This window comes from Coniophora puteana (assembly GCF_000271625.1).
Source record: "Coniophora puteana RWD-64-598 SS2 unplaced genomic scaffold CONPUscaffold_2, whole genome shotgun sequence".
NCBI lineage: Eukaryota > Fungi > Basidiomycota > Agaricomycetes > Boletales > Coniophoraceae > Coniophora > Coniophora puteana.
Genome location: NW_006913054.1, coordinates 3172775 through 3188882, shown reverse-complemented (window position 1 = coordinate 3188882; position 16108 = coordinate 3172775). Strand labels below are relative to the sequence as shown.

General features: G+C 51.6%; 7 protein-coding genes across 7 annotated transcripts; 3 read left to right on the top strand and 4 right to left on the bottom strand.

The window, feature by feature from the left end:
• Positions 1–229: 229 nt before the first annotated feature.
• Positions 230–1115, bottom strand: CONPUDRAFT_48136 (uncharacterized protein; the record flags this gene model as incomplete). The annotated part of the gene is made up of 2 exons (XM_007765871.1): positions 230–645; positions 674–1115. Coding segments are annotated over 2 exons (858 nt in total), but the record flags the coding sequence as incomplete, so codon positions are not given.
• A 3307-nt stretch (positions 1116–4422) lies between these two features.
• Positions 4423–5394, bottom strand: CONPUDRAFT_162837 (uncharacterized protein). Its single transcript, XM_007766915.1, has 2 exons — positions 5198–5394; positions 4423–5147 (listed from the first exon to the last, which is right to left on the bottom strand). The coding sequence occupies exon 2, from the start codon at positions 5143–5145 to the stop codon at positions 4534–4536; it is 612 nt and encodes a 203-aa protein (XP_007765105.1). The 5' UTR covers positions 5146–5147; positions 5198–5394; the 3' UTR covers positions 4423–4533.
• A 1256-nt stretch (positions 5395–6650) lies between these two features.
• Positions 6651–8284, top strand: CONPUDRAFT_135327 (kinase-like protein). Its single transcript, XM_007766914.1, has 6 exons — positions 6651–6969; positions 7021–7113; positions 7171–7470; positions 7522–7632; positions 7689–7794; positions 7850–8284. The coding sequence occupies exons 1-6, from the start codon at positions 6769–6771 to the stop codon at positions 8104–8106; spliced, it is 1068 nt and encodes a 355-aa protein (XP_007765104.1). The 5' UTR covers positions 6651–6768; the 3' UTR covers positions 8107–8284.
• A 301-nt stretch (positions 8285–8585) lies between these two features.
• CONPUDRAFT_118672 (kinase-like protein) lies at positions 8586–10654 on the top strand (the record flags this gene model as incomplete). The annotated part of the gene is made up of 6 exons (XM_007766913.1): positions 8586–8809; positions 8867–8993; positions 9048–9313; positions 9371–10110; positions 10175–10261; positions 10325–10654. Exons 3-6 carry the CDS (start codon positions 9148–9150, stop codon positions 10652–10654), a joined length of 1323 nt encoding a protein of 440 aa, XP_007765103.1. The 5' UTR covers positions 8586–8809; positions 8867–8993; positions 9048–9147.
• A 1064-nt stretch (positions 10655–11718) lies between these two features.
• CONPUDRAFT_98863 (uncharacterized protein) lies at positions 11719–12707 on the top strand. Its single transcript, XM_007766912.1, has 2 exons — positions 11719–11844; positions 11921–12707. Exons 1-2 carry the CDS (start codon positions 11759–11761, stop codon positions 12603–12605), a joined length of 771 nt encoding a protein of 256 aa, XP_007765102.1. The 5' UTR covers positions 11719–11758; the 3' UTR covers positions 12606–12707.
• A 305-nt stretch (positions 12708–13012) lies between these two features.
• Positions 13013–14137, bottom strand: CONPUDRAFT_150485 (uncharacterized protein; the record flags this gene model as incomplete). The annotated part of the gene is made up of 8 exons (XM_007766911.1): positions 13013–13137; positions 13197–13244; positions 13304–13372; positions 13437–13571; positions 13625–13642; positions 13706–13922; positions 13979–13989; positions 14053–14137. The coding sequence occupies 8 exons, from the start codon at positions 14135–14137 to the stop codon at positions 13013–13015; spliced, it is 708 nt and encodes a 235-aa protein (XP_007765101.1).
• Positions 14138–14207: 70 nt separating this feature from the next.
• Positions 14208–15263, bottom strand: CONPUDRAFT_135324 (uncharacterized protein). Its single transcript, XM_007766910.1, has 4 exons — positions 15144–15263; positions 14938–15067; positions 14733–14875; positions 14208–14682 (listed from the first exon to the last, which is right to left on the bottom strand). The coding sequence occupies exons 2-4, from the start codon at positions 15039–15041 to the stop codon at positions 14624–14626; spliced, it is 306 nt and encodes a 101-aa protein (XP_007765100.1). The 5' UTR covers positions 15042–15067; positions 15144–15263; the 3' UTR covers positions 14208–14623.
• Positions 15264–16108: the final 845 nt, after the last annotated feature.

Sequence of the window (16108 nt, the reverse complement as noted above, 5' to 3'; positions counted from 1 at the left end):
GGTCGCAATCGTGATCAGCCGCACCTCGGAGTTGCCGGCGTAAACCATACATTGCAAGCACAAGCCAAGCACAAGCGGTCACTGGATAAGGATTGATACGGAGCTAGAGGAAACACTAAGGTTGTACAGTTGCACTGTCGTCTCATTCGTTGGGCGCTCTGTTGGCTGGAACAGGCGTTCTCCCGTATCATGCCGTCACAGCAGCTGAACAATAAGAGTGTAGGCGAAACTACACAAAATGGCCTGTGTGAATAGCCCACCCTATTTTGGAAATGAAGTTCGCTTGACGTTCATAGAACCCTGCCATGAATCCAACCATCCAACGTTTCCACCGGCCGCCTAACGTCCAGCCATTATAAAGGGCGCTATACTCAAACCATTGAGGGTAAAAGCCCGCATGCTCCCAGTCAATCAACCATACGCGGGAGTTGTCGTCGACAATAACGTTGCGAGGAGATATGTCAAAGTGCGTGAGTACGAGAGGGAAAGAGGAGTCGAAGGAAAGTTCAGGTGGAAGAGCTCCACTGAAACGTCGGGTTGCTTCTACTTTATGATTGAACCATTGTGTGAGCTCATCGTAGGAGTGAAACGGACCCCCTCCCTTGAGAAACAAATTAGCCATACTTAGGGTGACGAGGAAACTGGCTTACGTAGTCATAAGAGAGCGTGGGACCATAGCACAGCCGCGGCTCGTCCCCTATAGGACCAGGAAAGTGTGTTCCCTGGTGCGTATTAGACACGAGGATGCGCCGGAGCTGCTGAATGTAGCTGCGAATTGACCAGACCACGCGAAGACGTTGCCAAAGGCCCAGTTTCCCCCAGCAGTTTTCCACAGTTTCCCCAGTGATATATTCCATCACGACGGCTTGGCGGCTACCCGCTCTTAGAACACGTAGTACGGCAGGGACAGGGATGTGGGATGACGCGCGGACAAGGTCCATTGTGAGCGGCTCAGAGTCCTGTATCCCTGACTTCATCACGGCGTCAGAAGCAATCTGACGAACTGACGTGCAGATGAAATATGTTGATTCAGAGAGCCTCCGCTCGGATTTGTCGAACAAAGAGAACAGTTCTTCATCGGCAAACGAGGATATGTCTATCCAAGACGGAAGCTGCGGAAAAGTGTCAGCAAAGAACCTTCCATGGGGGAGTCAGAAAGTGTAACTGATTTTGACTCCCTGAATAGTGTGGTGGGTTTGGCGTCAGAGACGGTTGTCATCATCGAGGGGTGGAATGTTGATGTCAACGTTCCAATGCAACGAAGTCATGGTCAGTGGACGTCGGTGAATGAACTTCAAACTCCGCTTACCAATGCAAACACCCTGAACGCGGCCCGGCCACCCGGACGCCTCATCTGACTCCTTCCGTCGTAACTTACTGGGACTCGCATGACCCGCATGGCCAGCGGAAACTGCACAGACTTGCAGACTGTAATTCTCCCAACAACTGCTTCACAGTGAAATAGCCACGGCATTCGTCGAGAGAGCAGTACTGCCAGGGAATTATACTGTACTTTTACGACCGTTCGCTCGTGGGAGAATACCTTCCTAATCCGGGTGTCCCACTTTCTGGCTCGGGGGACAAGGCTCGTCAGGGGCTAATTATCCCGAGTGTCGCGGGAGGTGTTGCGGGAGGCGCCGGACATTCCTGCTCTCCATTCCCCGATTGACAAGGTAACTCAGGGAGTTTATAGCTCGATGATCCGGTCGTGGCTCACGAAGTTTGACGGCGACACCTGGCTTGAGCCCGGTGATCTCATGGCTCGGACCTTGAATCCTGAGCATGCGGGTGAAGCAGGCGTCGGTTCGGGGATGATAGATGATGCCAAGATCGACCTAGATCTTGTTGAGATCCCACAGAGGCGTCGGGGGAAGCATCGAAATTGTGCTGAAAAGTATCCAGCAAGAAGTTTGATAGCTACAAGGGTTGCCTATGCTTCGCTGCGGCTGAGTGGCGGAACCGACCCGGGACAGTGGGCGCTCACTTCCGGATTCCGGATTTTATATGAGGTGTCAACACATTAGATTGCTGTACTCTATACATGGTCATTATGCCCATGTTCGCGAATGTGTTTGCATCTTTGGTGAGGTTGCCATTGCAGTAGTTCCTGTCAAAACGCCAGAGAGACTTGTTGATCATCCTGCAAATGCCATCCGAGTTAATGACCTTCTGTCACTTAGAAAAGCATTCCGAATAATGGAAGGTTATGTTCTGCTACTGCAGATGGATGGCTCCACTTCGGGAAAGTAGTGGCCAGGCATTGAGATGAGATCTGGCACTCACAAGCCTATTAGCCTGATCATTGCCATATAATAGGGCTGCTGCTGGCCTTGACATGAGGTCATCTAAACAGAACCACATGTCAACACACGGCATAGAAATTCTAGGCTGGAATTTATTTCAGCATGGAGTCGGCAGAAGATGCAGACAATTGGGAGAATGCAGATTGCGCCATGAATATTTGAATTACGGGTACTGAATGACAATAAAGCACTTAGCTAAATCATAACTACGGCCTTGCTTGTGATAACACATCGTAAAAAACACCCAGAAGAGACAGAGACTCGAGGTGGATGAAGGAAGCACGCCAGTGCATTCACAAAGGGTTGCATCAAACCTTCTTGCATTTATTGCAATATCGGCACTGAATATTTTATAGCATTGAAATAATTCATAACTTTTTCGTCGAGTCAGATACCCTAAGAAAATATTCGATTGTAAATATGATCAATTAACGTACTAGCTACCATATTGGTAAACTCCCTTACTTCCTACCCGTGCCTCCTTCCGACAGCTTCTAGAACCGACGCAAGACGAAAACATGTAGAGGAAGAGCGAGCACTGTCTCACATGTAATAGCTGTCGACCTATGCACCAATTTGTAAGCACCAATACACAAACAACCACAAAACTACTCACCCATTAACCGGCAAATGCACACTTCCCCAAGAATGACAAATGTCAACCTATGGAAAGTGTGAATATGTTAACTTGAGACCCATTGAACCACTTACGCGATGGCTGGATAAGAGGTACTATCTCCGCAGATTTCGCTGCCAATCTGAGCAGCAAATTCAATATGATGTTGCAGAAAATCACAACACCACTTACCTGTTTGCCATACCAGGGGTGGACAACGCTTCCCTTGCAACTCCGAACCACTGGATGAGGAAGGGAAAGTAGCACATTGAAGGCGGTGGACAAAAGGTCAAACCACATTAGCTCATCCTTTGCCTTGCCACTCGTGACGGCAAGGACACCCGCAGGCAACTAGGGAGGGTGTCACCTTTGACTAAACAGAAGGGCATGCCTGAGGAACATATAGAAGAGGTTTGAAGCACGTAACATACCAATGATGAAGGCGTCAGCCCCCATATCAACTCTTAGAATACTGTAGACATCACCAAGCGGACATTAACGACATGACCACAATGGCATGGCTCATAGACACTCACCTAGAATTGAAGACTGAGGTACGTGAGGGTGGTGAAATGTAAGAATGAGACTAGAAGGAATACCAAAGCAAGCAACGTACCGGGCTATGCAAAATGGATGGGAAAGAAAAGAGGAGGAGACGAGGGGCGGCAAGAAGAGACGAGGCTTATATAGAAGGCCTGTGCTCGACTGCATGCAGAAACACGAGATTAAGGACATGGCTGCTTTCCGAATAACATATGTCGCAAGATTGGCAAAAACCGGTGCGAATGAAAGGAATTAGACTACACCTAGTAGGGGCGCGAGGAACCCAGTATCATTGGAAATACTTAGGGGCAAATACGACAAATTGAGGAGCAAAACAAACATGTACATATGAAATCCGGGCAGAAGATTGAAGATACGAGTTACTTGGGCCGCTAGCTACCTCTTTTACGCACTGGGATTTTTTTCTGATTTTCTATGAAATTTTACGCCATTTTTACCATATACAGTCCCACCCCTATAGGCTCGCTCGTTCGGTCCGTGGGACATGGGACGAGCGAATGGTCGTAAAAGTACAGTACGCTGCCAGACTTTGGTGGCGAAGGAGATGTGTGTGGGTGACAGGTTGGACTTCAGTGTTACTCAAGAGACCAAAGAGGACTTGAGAACAAGGAATATCTGCTTTTGACTTGGCGGGAGAACGTGCGCATTCACAGATCTAACTCTTGGATGAAATCAAACATGACGAGTCACTGACGTCGGTTTGACTCTAACACTTCTGGTATAGTTAATTATTTCTCCCATGCTGTAATTGTATGCCGCATATTTTGATCATGTTAAACCAGTTTGCCTAGCACTAAACCTGAAGAAGCATATATTAAAATGGCCTTTGATGTAATCTAATCTCAGAATCGATGGGAATCAAAGAGTTGTACTAGGGCGCAGAAGCTGGAGTTGTATATGTCTACCAACTGTCCCACGCACGAAATATGCGAACAAGCCATTCCGCATACATGGTTAATGGATTCTCTCTTTTTAGATTTGTCGTCATCTAGAAGACCTCCCAGTAAGGATTCTACTCGATGATAACGTAATGGGGACCTCCGAGTCGCCTCAATCATAGAACTCCCCTTTGGCAATGGGAAACGGGTGTCTGCCTGGATGAAGCTCCAACTGCTTCGCGTGGAATGCTTGGAGCCTTTTCAAGGCTTGGGCTTCTACAAGACCTGTGTCTTGGAGGCGCTCCATGGTAATCATGATCCAGTGCAAACACCCCATACCGTGTGCGTTGAAGTTGTAGCGATCCATGTGACTGTCCAAAAGCAAGCCAAGAACGTCTGGTACTGTGAAGTTCTTTGAGGGTGTGATAGAAAGGTCGACATGGATGGGACCGTCACATAGTGAGGCAGTTGACACCTGCTCGCTCGAGACCATCAGCGTGCCAGTCCAGCTCGTGACGTCCTGCTTCGGGTGACCGTCCATGAACGTCCAGGCGCAGTTCATGCCAGTAGGGACCATATCGAGAACTGCGTACCGCCTTTTTGAGTTTGCGGATACCTCGGGCTCAGCAAGAGTCAGAAAGATCTTCCAGTGGAAGATGTTTGGATTGTCAGCGTTCGTGTTCGCTTGAAGCGTTGTCACCACAAACTCGGAGACGATACGTTGCTCGTCTTCCTTAGCGAGGTTTGCGGTGTTGATGGTTTTTGGATACGTTCGAGCGGTCATGGCTATATGAAGAAAAGTGAAGAGTACCGATCAACAGCGGAGAAGGACATACTGCTAAATTTGCGGAAGGGACTTGTGCCGAGTAAGTCCTGACTGGGGTTGTAATGGGTGCGAACGAGAGCGGAAGGTTGTGTGGTAGCCCGCGTGGCCTGAGGCTCTAAGAGCTGAAGCGTTGATGGTACGCTTCCGTAAGAATCTAAAGCCTAGTTAGAACACAAGGAAAGGTCCCGTTGCTGCCAAGGGTCCAAGACGGTGTCAGATTCGCGAATGTCGCCAGCCGTTATCAACGCGTCAGCGCTTATCGGAGTTACAAGCTGGCCTGAACGCTAATGTGCGGAGTTTCAATACCCAAAGCCTCGGCTTACTTGGACTCTTTGCGAAGTTCGCCTTGTATAATCTCCTGTATATATGCGCCCACAGTTGCTGGTGTGCACGACAGGCGTGAGGGTCGAGCACAATAGCCTTCTTGTTCTTCAGCTCCCGAACCCTGTCTCCGATCACTGGCCTATGCGACGGGCAGACTACCCATTGTCACACAATAGGCGGGCTGACGGCGGTGATCCTCGACTAGAAACTATGGTTGCCCTAAGTTGATGCATAAAAGGAGGGTATGAAGGGACTCATTTGGTACGCATTCACCTCAGCTCTCCTCTAGTCTCCCCCTCGCATTCACAGCTCATGCTCTCTCACGTCTTGAAACAGAAGTCCAGACTCCGCCGTTCCTTCGCGCCTCAGACCAAGGACAAGCCGGACGATTGTAGACTCAGCCATGAGCTATTAGAAGTCGCGTGCGAGCAAGAAGGCGAAGACATCCCATGGTATCTCATGATTGAGAGTCGATCTGTCTACCCGAACGATCGTTCTGCTCTCAAGCGTCCACCTAAGAAGCGCTCAACCACGTTAGCCTCGCTCCTCAATGTCTCTCAAGCAACCGATGCACCCCCATGCGCGTACCTGCTACGGGACGATCCCGTCGAAGAGCCCATCGTTCCTCGCGTCCACCTTCCGAAAGACGCCACTTCCGCGATCCCTACTCCCCTGATCTTCCGCGACAATTCGCCCTCGTTCAGCAAAATCGCGGAATGGCGGTCTCACCAAGACGACGACGCCATTTCGGAGGTTATATCCCTCCTGTCTTCCGAGAGGCCTGAGCTACATGCTCGGGAATCTATGACTCCTCTCCTGGTCTATACCCCCGAGACGCTCGAGAGCGAGTTGCCCGTTACCCCGCAGGCCGTCAATGTTGTACCTTCGCCAGAGCGTTCTCCGAAGAAGCTCGAGGTTTCTCGAACGCCGTCTCTCGTGAAGCGTGTGTCGAAGAAGGCGCGTTGGATGGCCCAGAAACTCGTCCCCAGTTCGTCTTCAAAGCGACCACCGATGAACATCAACAAATCTCTACCCGCTACTCCCATCTGCACCCTCGTCGATTACTACGAGCCTGCACGACCTCAGAGCACCACAGACGCCGACGCCCTCCAGGAGCTTCTTTCCGCCTACCCTGCCTTCCCTCCGGGCTCACAATCCGACGATGGCTCGGAGCCGCATCTGACATTCAGGAGCCGCAAGTTTTTCCCAAAGTGCGACATCGGTTACGGCGGCTTTGCTGTCGTGTGGGCTGGTGTGATGGACGAAGGGGAAGAGATCGCGATCAAGGTCATACACAAACCACTGGTGGTGATGAACGCAGGGAAGAACCTCGACACTGCGATCAAGCAGTTGGAGAACGAGTGGACGGCTTTGCAGATGGTTACGGAGGCGGCGTCGCCGTTCTTTGCGGGCCTGCTCTATTCGTTCGAAGATGGGGAGAACATATACTTTGTGCAGGTTTGTCATTCGTGTCATTTGCTGTAGTGTTAAGGCTGATGTCCAGAATAGAGATTGTATCCAGCATCACTGGCGAGACGATTAGTTGATGACCACCGAGTACCGGTTCAACAATTTCAGATACAGCTCTGGGCGGCGGAGACTGTGAGTACTTTCCCCTTTCGCTAGCGAGATGCAGGTTTGAGCTTGTCATTCTTCTAGCTATTGGCCATCGAGGAGCTGCACGAGCTAGGTATTGTCCATCGCGACATTAAACTGGATAACGTCCTATTATCCCCTAACGGACACGCTGCGCTTGCGGACTTCGGGCTGGCGTATGTCAGCTCGTCAACAACTTCACTCAAAGACGTTGTGATGACGGACGGCTGCGGGACCTTTCATTACATGGCTCCTGAGATGATCCATCCGTTGAGAGACGGAGGGCATATCGAGTATAGCTACAAGGTGGACATGTATGCGTTCGGCATACTTTTACTCGAGCTGTCGTTGAGAATCCCTGAGGTACGTAATTGCGTCGTCCTGCTGATAAGACTGCTAAGGATCGGAGAACAGGGGTCGCGCTGGATAGAATGTGTTCCGCCGTCCATAGACGGCAGCAGCGTCAGTCTCAATGCTGCCGTTGAGCTGGTTGACCACCATGAGGCGCGCCACCTGATCGCTCAGGTATGAAGCCTAATAATCAACATCATCCCGCTAGCTGATCGATGACTTTGCTTCAGCTTATCCACCGCGACCCGAGTAAGCGGCCGAGTTGGGATAAGGTCAAGTGCCACCCGTTCTTTGAAGGTATAAACTGGGGCGATGTCGAAAAGAGGTCGATACCTAGTATGCATTTCTTCGCCTTATTGACTGCCCCTGTGACTAAACACCTCCTTTGCAGACCTATGCATGCCTCACCTCGCGCCACGCGGGTCGCCTCGACGCGCTCTGGAGAAATTCGTGACGGACCATGCGGGTGTTGGCGTCCCAGAGCTTTATGCACAGGCTAAAGCGGTGATGCCGGTCACCCATAACTGGGACTATGAGAGTCCTCCATATTTGCGCGTCGACAGGCTGCACGGGACAAGCTGTTTGAGGCTCGGGAACGGGACGTGTCCGTATATGCGAAGGCAGTATGCACACCATGCTGCGCATTGATGATTTGGATTGATGATTTGGTGTTGATGAGATAACACGACGGACGTTTACGATACGCAACGATTAGGCGACGAGTTAATGAGTTTGAGATAGCGTGATGACACGAACATTGCTTATATTTATGATTCGAACGTATACTTTCACGATTAGCATGCTTTTAAACCAATTTTATACCCACCATACGTCGTTCCATGGAAACTTGAAGCATTGTGCAGGGTCACTCAAAAAGAACCAATGTACACTTCTCAAATATGTAGTAACGTAGCCTCAGATCGCGACTGGATGTCTTAGAACTTGGTATTGGCGTAAAAACCGAACGCATTGGTCGTTAACGTTTTGAGCAAGCTGCAGGTTCATGCTAACTTATGCGACAGGGGCTATTTATCCGCATTTGTCACCGACCATCCGGCCTTTCTCCGACTGGCGTGTAGCTTGTTGGGCGCTTGGACCCGCGCCTTGTTGTTCACTGGCACCTCCAGCTCTGCTCCAACGCAAGGTCATCGCAGAATGGTTCATTTCCTGGCGGCATCCTATTATCCTCCCAGTAAGGACATAGAGTGGCATTTCAACTGCGGCCTAAAACATCAAACATATGGATCCTGAACTCCGAGTGCCACCGCCAACGCGTTGGAAGGCTCGACGCGCGCTGTTTCATACCCTTTCGCCTCCAGGGAGCTCCAGGGAGAGCCGGCGGTAGCAATAGGTGAGTCTAAGCTCACTGAAACCAACCCCATGTATATCTGATGCACGCCTTTGGTAGCTTAGACCTGCCCATTATGGGCGGATAAGCGTATGGTCCAAGCCACAGTGGCTTCGCTCGCCGCTTTGACAATGGGCCACAGCGTAGAGGCGATATAAAAGAAAGCTGGGAGAGATGTATTCTCTTCGTAAGTCATCTTTCATCCCCCTTTCCTTCCCTCGTCTTCAATGAGCCTGTTCAGGGACCTCTTCTGCTTTGTCACCGATGATCTACTCGCTCGTGCATCCGAAGCCTTGAGCAACTCAGCACCTTCTCCGCCACCGTCAAGGCGCCGGGATCCTATGGCTGAAAATGAAAGCCTCGATACTTCAGAGTATACGCGCTACTTTGCTCTCCCTGCCTCGGAAGCCACGCTTGCTCTTCGTCGCGCCTTTGGAGTGGACACCGTTCTCCACCTTGCGCATGTCAGGTACCTGAATCCAAACAGCGTTACCTCTATTGGCTTGGGTACGAGATTATACGCCCATCCGCTTATCGAAAGGCCCTATCTCAACTCGATCATAGCTCAACCGCAGCAGCCTCAAGAAGCCTCCTCCAGTGTACCGACTTCACACAGGTCACGTCCAACTGCCAACTCGCCGCCGCCTCTGGCATCTGGAAGCCCAGCTACTACGCCGCAACCTCGCATTCTTGACTCGCCTGCTCTCTTGGATGATGCATCTCGTGCCTTATGTCAACAGTTTATCGCATCGTCTTCGCCCCACGACTCTCCTGCTCAGTCTGTCCGTTTTCACTGCGACCACCCTCGCCAGGCAGACTCCTCTCAGCTGCTGACTGAGCCTTTCGCTCCTGAAGAACCTGCAACGCTCCCGGCAGATACTCCTTCTGTCACTCGATATAGCCCATCTGAGTCTTCTGATGACGACGAATCCGCCCGCGGCTCACGAGCGGCTGGCCGTACCCTCAACATCTGTCATGCTGACCGAGAATTTGTTGTCAAGAAGACTATAGGGCACTGCGCCTATGGTCTCGTCTGGCACGCTGACATGGCCAACCTGCATTCCGGTCAAAAACGGGAGGTCGCTATCAAGGCGCTGCACAAGACTACTATGCTCGTCGCCCGCACCCGCTCTCGCGGGCAAGGCCAGGATCAGCGCGACGCCATCGTTGATGCTAATCTAGCCCTCGAGCGCAACATGCGCAATGAGCTGCACGTTCTCAAGAAGGTCACGAGGAGTCGTAGCCCGTTCCTGAGTCCGTTGCTCTATGCCTTCAGCAAGGAGAAATACTTCTACTTCGTTATGGTGCGTCTGATCGATGTCCATTTGATGTTCAGGCGTTGATCGCTCCCCTTTACCGGCTACTTAGAGGAAGTACCTCACGGACTTGCGCACGTTGACGCATGTTAATAAGCATGTATCGACGAAGCAGAAGCGGACATGGGCAGCTGAGATTGTGAGTGCAAGTTTCGTCCAAGACATCTTTTTCAATGACGTCTGACTTGTCCCCGGCGTCCAGGTTTCTGGTCTCGATGACTTGCACAGCCTTGGGATCGTTCACCGGGACATCAAGCCCGAGAACATCTTCATTAGCCCCTCCGGTCACGCAGTGATCTCCGATTTTGGGCACGCTGCGTATGCCGGAGACGACCGGGGAGTCGAAGACCTTCAGATGAACGCCGCCTCCGGAACTCCTGGATTCATGGCCCCCGAGCAGATCCCGCAGCGTTGCAGCGGTGGATATACGTTCAAGGTCGACATGTGGGCGTTTGGTGTTACTCTGATGGAGATCGTCCTCGGTGATGTGAGTCACTTATCTCTCTTTCTTTCCATGCGAAGCATTTGCTGACGGCAATTGGCACTGATAGCGCTGGGATTCATACGCGTGCGACCGCGATATGCCTTCAATGTCGCCAGAGTGGCTGCTCGATGACGTGCGGGAGCGTGATCCTTTGGCTGCGGACCTTATTGGAAAGGTAGCGCCTCCTCTGCCTTCATCACGCCTCGGTGCTGTCTGCTGATATGGCCCTTACCGTATAGTGTTTGGATGAGGACCCGAACGCACGTCCAACTTGGGTTGAAGTCAAGTGCCACCCTTTCTTCCGCTCCGTGGACTGGGCAAACCTCGGTCCTGATACTGACGACGGTTGTGAGTTCTTTCTTTTCGAGTAGTCCTCCAATGGCCTGTTGACAGATTGCTATCCAGTCTCATTCGTCCCGTGCGTTGGCCCTTACGCTGGGGAGTACACTGAGCCGTTAGCGGATCTTCGTCCGTTCTACAAGTGGTCCATCGATAACCCGGCGCTTGCTGAGGAGTACTGGGACCATATACTGGAAGGGAGGAAGCAAGGCCGTGGAATTGGTGCGCTGAGAGTCGACTATCAGTGTCCCGGCGATGTAGAGAGGGACGCGAGCCATGGGGAGACATGTATGGCGCATGGGTGTCAGCATTGATCACACCCCGAACGATAAGCTTCAAACGTTCTCTATTACAACAACAAACAATAATCGTTATTATCCGCTGTACTCTGGATCCACATGTAATAACTAATGCTTTCTCAATCAATCCTTCATTGTTACTTTACGCTTTCGGTGCGGTGGCCCCTAGTATGAGGTTAGGGTTAAACTTGATCAGTTACGTATTCAAGCAATGCGGGCCGTTTAGTGTTAGCGACCACATGTCGAATCCTTGCTGCCACCACGCCTTTCAGGCTTGGAATCGAACCATTTTCTTCCTCGTCTTTGGAGTGATATCCCTTCTTCAACGAGCTCAGGCTTTATCATAGCGTCTGTTTGTTCTCCGTCAGCGAAATCAGCGGTGAGTGCCACTTCGGGCACGGCGATCCTACGATCAGAACGTAGCGCTTGGCAAGCCAGACTTCCGCAACGTCTAACGTGCTTCTTTGGCAGGTACGGAAGGTTCTGTAACTAGGCACACGAAAGCAACGTAGTCATGACGACTCCAAAGCCACTGGTCTTCTACGACCTGGCTGGTAAAGAAGCTGAAATGCCATGGTCTCCGAACACGTTCAAGACTAGGTGAGTTCGACCTTATGCCCGTATCGTATCTTCCTGCTGTGAGCTCAAAACTCGTAATGCTGATGCTGTGGCCTAGATACTGCCTGAGCTACAAGTGCATTGCGTTCGTCACCATATGGGTAGAATACCCCGACATCCAGATGGTCGTCAGAGCTAAAGGCGGCAAGTCGACGCTCAACATCAACGGACGCAACATCTGGACCCTGCCCGCCCTCCTCGATCCCAACACGAGCCTCTTCATCTCCGGCTCCCTCCAGATCGCCGAATACCTCGAGTTTCGGTATCCCGATCTCCCGGCGCTATTCCCCAACGACTCCATCGCCCTGCAGGTCGTCTTCGCGAAGACGTTCGATGACATGATCGAGCCGCGACTATCGGCGCTCAACGCGGTCTTGGGCGCGGAATGGCTGACGTCCGACAGCAAGTGGTTCTTCATGAAGTCGCGGGCGGAGCGATTCGGGAAGCCGTGGAAGGAGATATGTTCGCTCGGCAGCGAGGAGCGCGACGCGGCATGGAAGGCGTTCGAGGAGACCCTGGGCCTCGTGGACGAGTGGTACCAGCGGAGCGGCGGGCGGTTTATCCTGGGCGATGTGCCGTCGTACGCGGACTTTGCGGTCGCGGCGAGGCTGAAGTGGTTCCAGACGGTGCGGCGCAAGTCGACCGATCCGGGCGACCCGGTGGATTGGAATACGGTGTGTTCGTGGCATGGGGGTCGATGGGAGAGGCTGGTGAAGGATCTGGATAGGTGTCTGCGTTACTGAGCTGGCTCGGACAGATTTGTATAGTTCCATATCGTTCGTTGCCTGATGTAACGTATTCAAAGATGAGGTGAAGGTTTTGAGAGTCTATATCGCAAGAAACTCCATTTTCTTTTGTTTGCCATATGATCAAAGGTACCTCTGACCACCTCCAAGAGTGGATGTCTACAGTGACGACGTTTTAAACCGTACTGGACGAAATGAGACATTACAACGTAGCAGACTTAATTCAAAGGATCGCGGTGAGCTCTCATCGGGTCAATGCAGTAAGAATCACAAATAAAATATCCAAAAGAGCAGTATCATGGCACACAACGTGTGCCAAAGGTCATTAAAGGTTACACAGTAATGAAATAACGGAGGGATACAAATATGCTCTAGCTGAGCGCGAGGAAAACATTGAAAACGACCTAGTCGAGATCGACTAGTCGCTCAGAGAGGTCGTTCGTACCATTATCTGACAGGTATCCGTCCGTAGAAACTTCTCGAAGAGGGTCGGGCTCCTCGCGTTTTTCCTCACTGGGCGGTGTAGCAACTAAAACGAAACATAATCAAATAACCACAGAATCAGAGAATACCATAAGATGAACTGACCACTCGGCGGAACGAGGCTTCGCGAGTGGTGTATAGCGCCGTGGGCGTCTGTTATGGATCATCATGAGACCATAAAGAGAGGTGGGTTCGCTAAATCGATGGCTTACCAGTGGCCAAAGGAGCTGTATTCCGGGCGGCTGGAGAGGGTTCAAGGTCTGAAATATCGCGTTTGGTTCCTTGAATATGTGAGACGGTTTAGCACAAAGGGGCTGGAGGATAACAAGTACGGGCGAGTCCCACCATTGATCGGGTCAGATCCGTTGTTCCCTGGAGGAGCCTGGTCGCGTTCGTGGTGAAGGAGATTATGCTTGACTGCGTAGTCGTGTGCGTCTTCGATACCGTCGAGCTCGTCGAAGGATGAGTCAGTCTCTGTGACTGAAACGGGGTGAGACAGGAACACGGGATGGAGTCTTGAATGCTGGGCTTACCATCACGGCGGCTAGCAGCTGCACACATGAGTCGTGTCTCAGTGCTTGTAAAATAAAATACAGGCGGGGGAGGAAGCTTACCCTTGAGCGTCCCGCTTGGAATACCTGGGATCACACCGTTACGAAACGTATTGACATACTTGCCATCATGGACTCGGACGCCCACGCTCTTCACTGCGTCGCTATAAGCGCTTTTGACACCGGGAACGGCGCGCTTGCTCTTGTTGCGGGCGTACTCTTCGGAATCGGGGAGGAGGTCGAGATCGCCCTTCTTGATGCCAGAGCGGGCGATGAGGCACTGGATTTCTGTGTCAGACGTGAAAGCATCAAAGGGAATTGGGGACAGAGGTTTACATCTGTGGCATCTACATAGGGGGGCAACATTAGAGCTGAGCCGCCATGATTTAGCGGGAAAGGACATATCTCACCGTTGCAGGGTATAGGCGCGGCAAATGCCTGCTGCGCTGCGAGGATGAACGAAAGGAGCGCGAGCAGGCGAGCACTGAGCTGCATGGTTGAGTGATAGGTGGTCGTAGGGGCAAAAATGAGTGACCGGGGTAGGATACCGTATCGTCCGATGGGGAGAGAGACAGTGAAGAAAAAGAAATAGTGTTTGATCTCATTTTATAGTTGGCTAGTCTTCTCATGGCCGATCACTTGTTTTCACTTTGACTGGAAGGACCGTAGTTTGAGTCGTACCCAGAGCCGTCTCGCCGTGCGACAGGTGGCTGACAGGAATAAGAACTTCAGTCTTGACAGGTCCGAGACCAGAGCCGAACGACGTGCGTGGTATGTGTATTGCAGTGGTGGCCGTCCTTGGTCGCTGGGAAGGACCTCTGTCTCTTGACACAGATAGGGTGCTGTTCGGCACTGATTGAGACGTTAATCGGGGCCCTGATCATTGGCGCTCTATAGCCGTCTTCTAGACTCGGAGAGCTCGGAGAGATGAGTGTATGTAGGAGGCATAGACCGTTCCAATCGGGGCCTAAGCAGAAGGATTCACGAGTCGCCATGTACCTGGGGAAGGAGGCACGAATGTATGCGCGTCATCGTTGGCGCTGGAGAGGTCGTATAAGAAACGGAAGAGAACAACCAGCAAGATGATTACCGAGGGCTGGGGACGTTTTTCTGATGTTGAACACACTGTGAAATGACAAGTCCGTTTTCCGTGCACCTGTCATGAACCGTCGCTGGGTTTCTGCAGCAAAAGCGCGGCGCTTTGAGTCCGCGCTTCGCATAGCGTTCGCAAGACTGAAGTCAATGAATTTTATTTCAGACGATGGTAACAGCCTTGAGTATGGAATATTGCTTACTGGGGCAGCGCTGGTCTGATAGAAAATGTCTGCTTCCCCCAAGCGCTGGAAGACTTAAGAGAGCCGAGATACCCCTGTGCAAATCGCTGTGATACACGGTGCATGAGCTACACGGCAGGTGCCAATGTGACTGTTGGGTGTTGCAACACATCAGCAGATGGGGTAAGTAAAGGCTAAAGCTTCGTTATTGGAAGGTTTCCACGTACTGCACCTAGCCGATTCCAGTTACCCTGCACGGTCCGAAGATAGGATCGCTTGAGTGTTCATCAAGAGCGAATGAGGTCAGTTTCGCGTGGTGATCATCCCCGTGGTGATCCCTCCCAGACATGAGGCTTGGGGTGTACAAAACCACGGTCCGGGTGAAGGTCGCCGCATCATAAATGTTGGCCGCTGTAGATCACCGGAGGTCATATACTGAATTGCTGTCAAGAGAGTCTGTCAACGGGACAGACGCTCCGCGGCTTTTCGACCGTTAGTGTTGCTGCGGTTCGGAAAAGCAGCCCAAACCGATTCCTTGAAATACCCTTTCTTGCCATTGTACCCACCAACTAGGTGTGAACCTTCGCGGTTTTTGGCCTCTACACAGCGACGAGGTCTGTTATCTGGATGTATGATAAGTGTAAGTGCAAGTTCTTTTGGCCCGGTTCCCGCTGGTTAGCCAAATGTGGCAACACTACCAACCATTGAAAACCGAAGCGGAAGCCAGCCGAGTCGATGTGCGGAAGGCTGATGGGGATCATCGTCCCGATTGCCGCAAACTTGATTAAATCGTGCCGTGGCAGGGTTAGCTTCACAGTCGAAGGTTAATGTGTAGGACAGTGTAGAGATGCGTGGAGACGATTACAGAGTTCAGGCAGTGCTGTCACGGTGGTTTATCGATGCGACGAGTGCGGCTTCAGGTGCCTAACAGCGTGTAGATATGGGTTGTCCAAGTATACACAGCTTGGCAATTAGCTGAGTGAGCGGCGCGTACCCCTGACAATGAACGAAAATACCGAAGCAGGAACACGCAGCACGACCAAAGAAGTCTAGGCGAGGAACATGGGTTTGTGGCTGCCCACAAATCACAGATAAGTGCTGGAGCTCCAGAGATTCACGGCGGAGACAAAAAGAGGCTTTGCTTCGAAGTGAAGGGGAGCTGAAAGGAGGTTAGAGTTTCATCGAGAGAGAT

Excerpts from the sequence above, each read along its gene's own strand:
- CONPUDRAFT_135327 (XM_007766914.1), top strand. The coding sequence starts at position 6,769 with ATGGACGAAGGGGAAGAGATCGCGATCAAGGTCATACACAAACCACTG. Across the intron at positions 7,633-7,688 it reads CGCGCCACCTGATCGCTCAG|CTTATCCACCGCGACCCGAG; the intron begins GTATGAAGCCTA and ends ACTTTGCTTCAG. Across the intron at positions 7,795-7,849 it reads CGAAAAGAGGTCGATACCTA|ACCTATGCATGCCTCACCTC; the intron begins GTATGCATTTCT and ends CCTCCTTTGCAG.
- CONPUDRAFT_98863 (XM_007766912.1), top strand. The coding sequence starts at position 11,759 with ATGACGACTCCAAAGCCACTGGTCTTCTACGACCTGGCTGGTAAAGAA. Across the intron at positions 11,845-11,920 it reads CCGAACACGTTCAAGACTAG|ATACTGCCTGAGCTACAAGT; the intron begins GTGAGTTCGACC and ends GCTGTGGCCTAG.
- CONPUDRAFT_162837 (XM_007766915.1), bottom strand. The coding sequence starts at position 5,145 with ATGACCGCTCGAACGTATCCAAAAACCATCAACACCGCAAACCTCGCT.
- CONPUDRAFT_135324 (XM_007766910.1), bottom strand. The coding sequence starts at position 15,041 with ATGCACCGTGTATCACAGCGATTTGCACAGGGGTATCTCGGCTCTCTT. Across the intron at positions 14,876-14,937 it reads ATCAGACCAGCGCTGCCCCA|TCTTGCGAACGCTATGCGAA; the intron begins GTAAGCAATATT and ends CATTGACTTCAG. Across the intron at positions 14,683-14,732 it reads AAAAACGTCCCCAGCCCTCG|CGCCAACGATGACGCGCATA; the intron begins GTAATCATCTTG and ends CGACCTCTCCAG.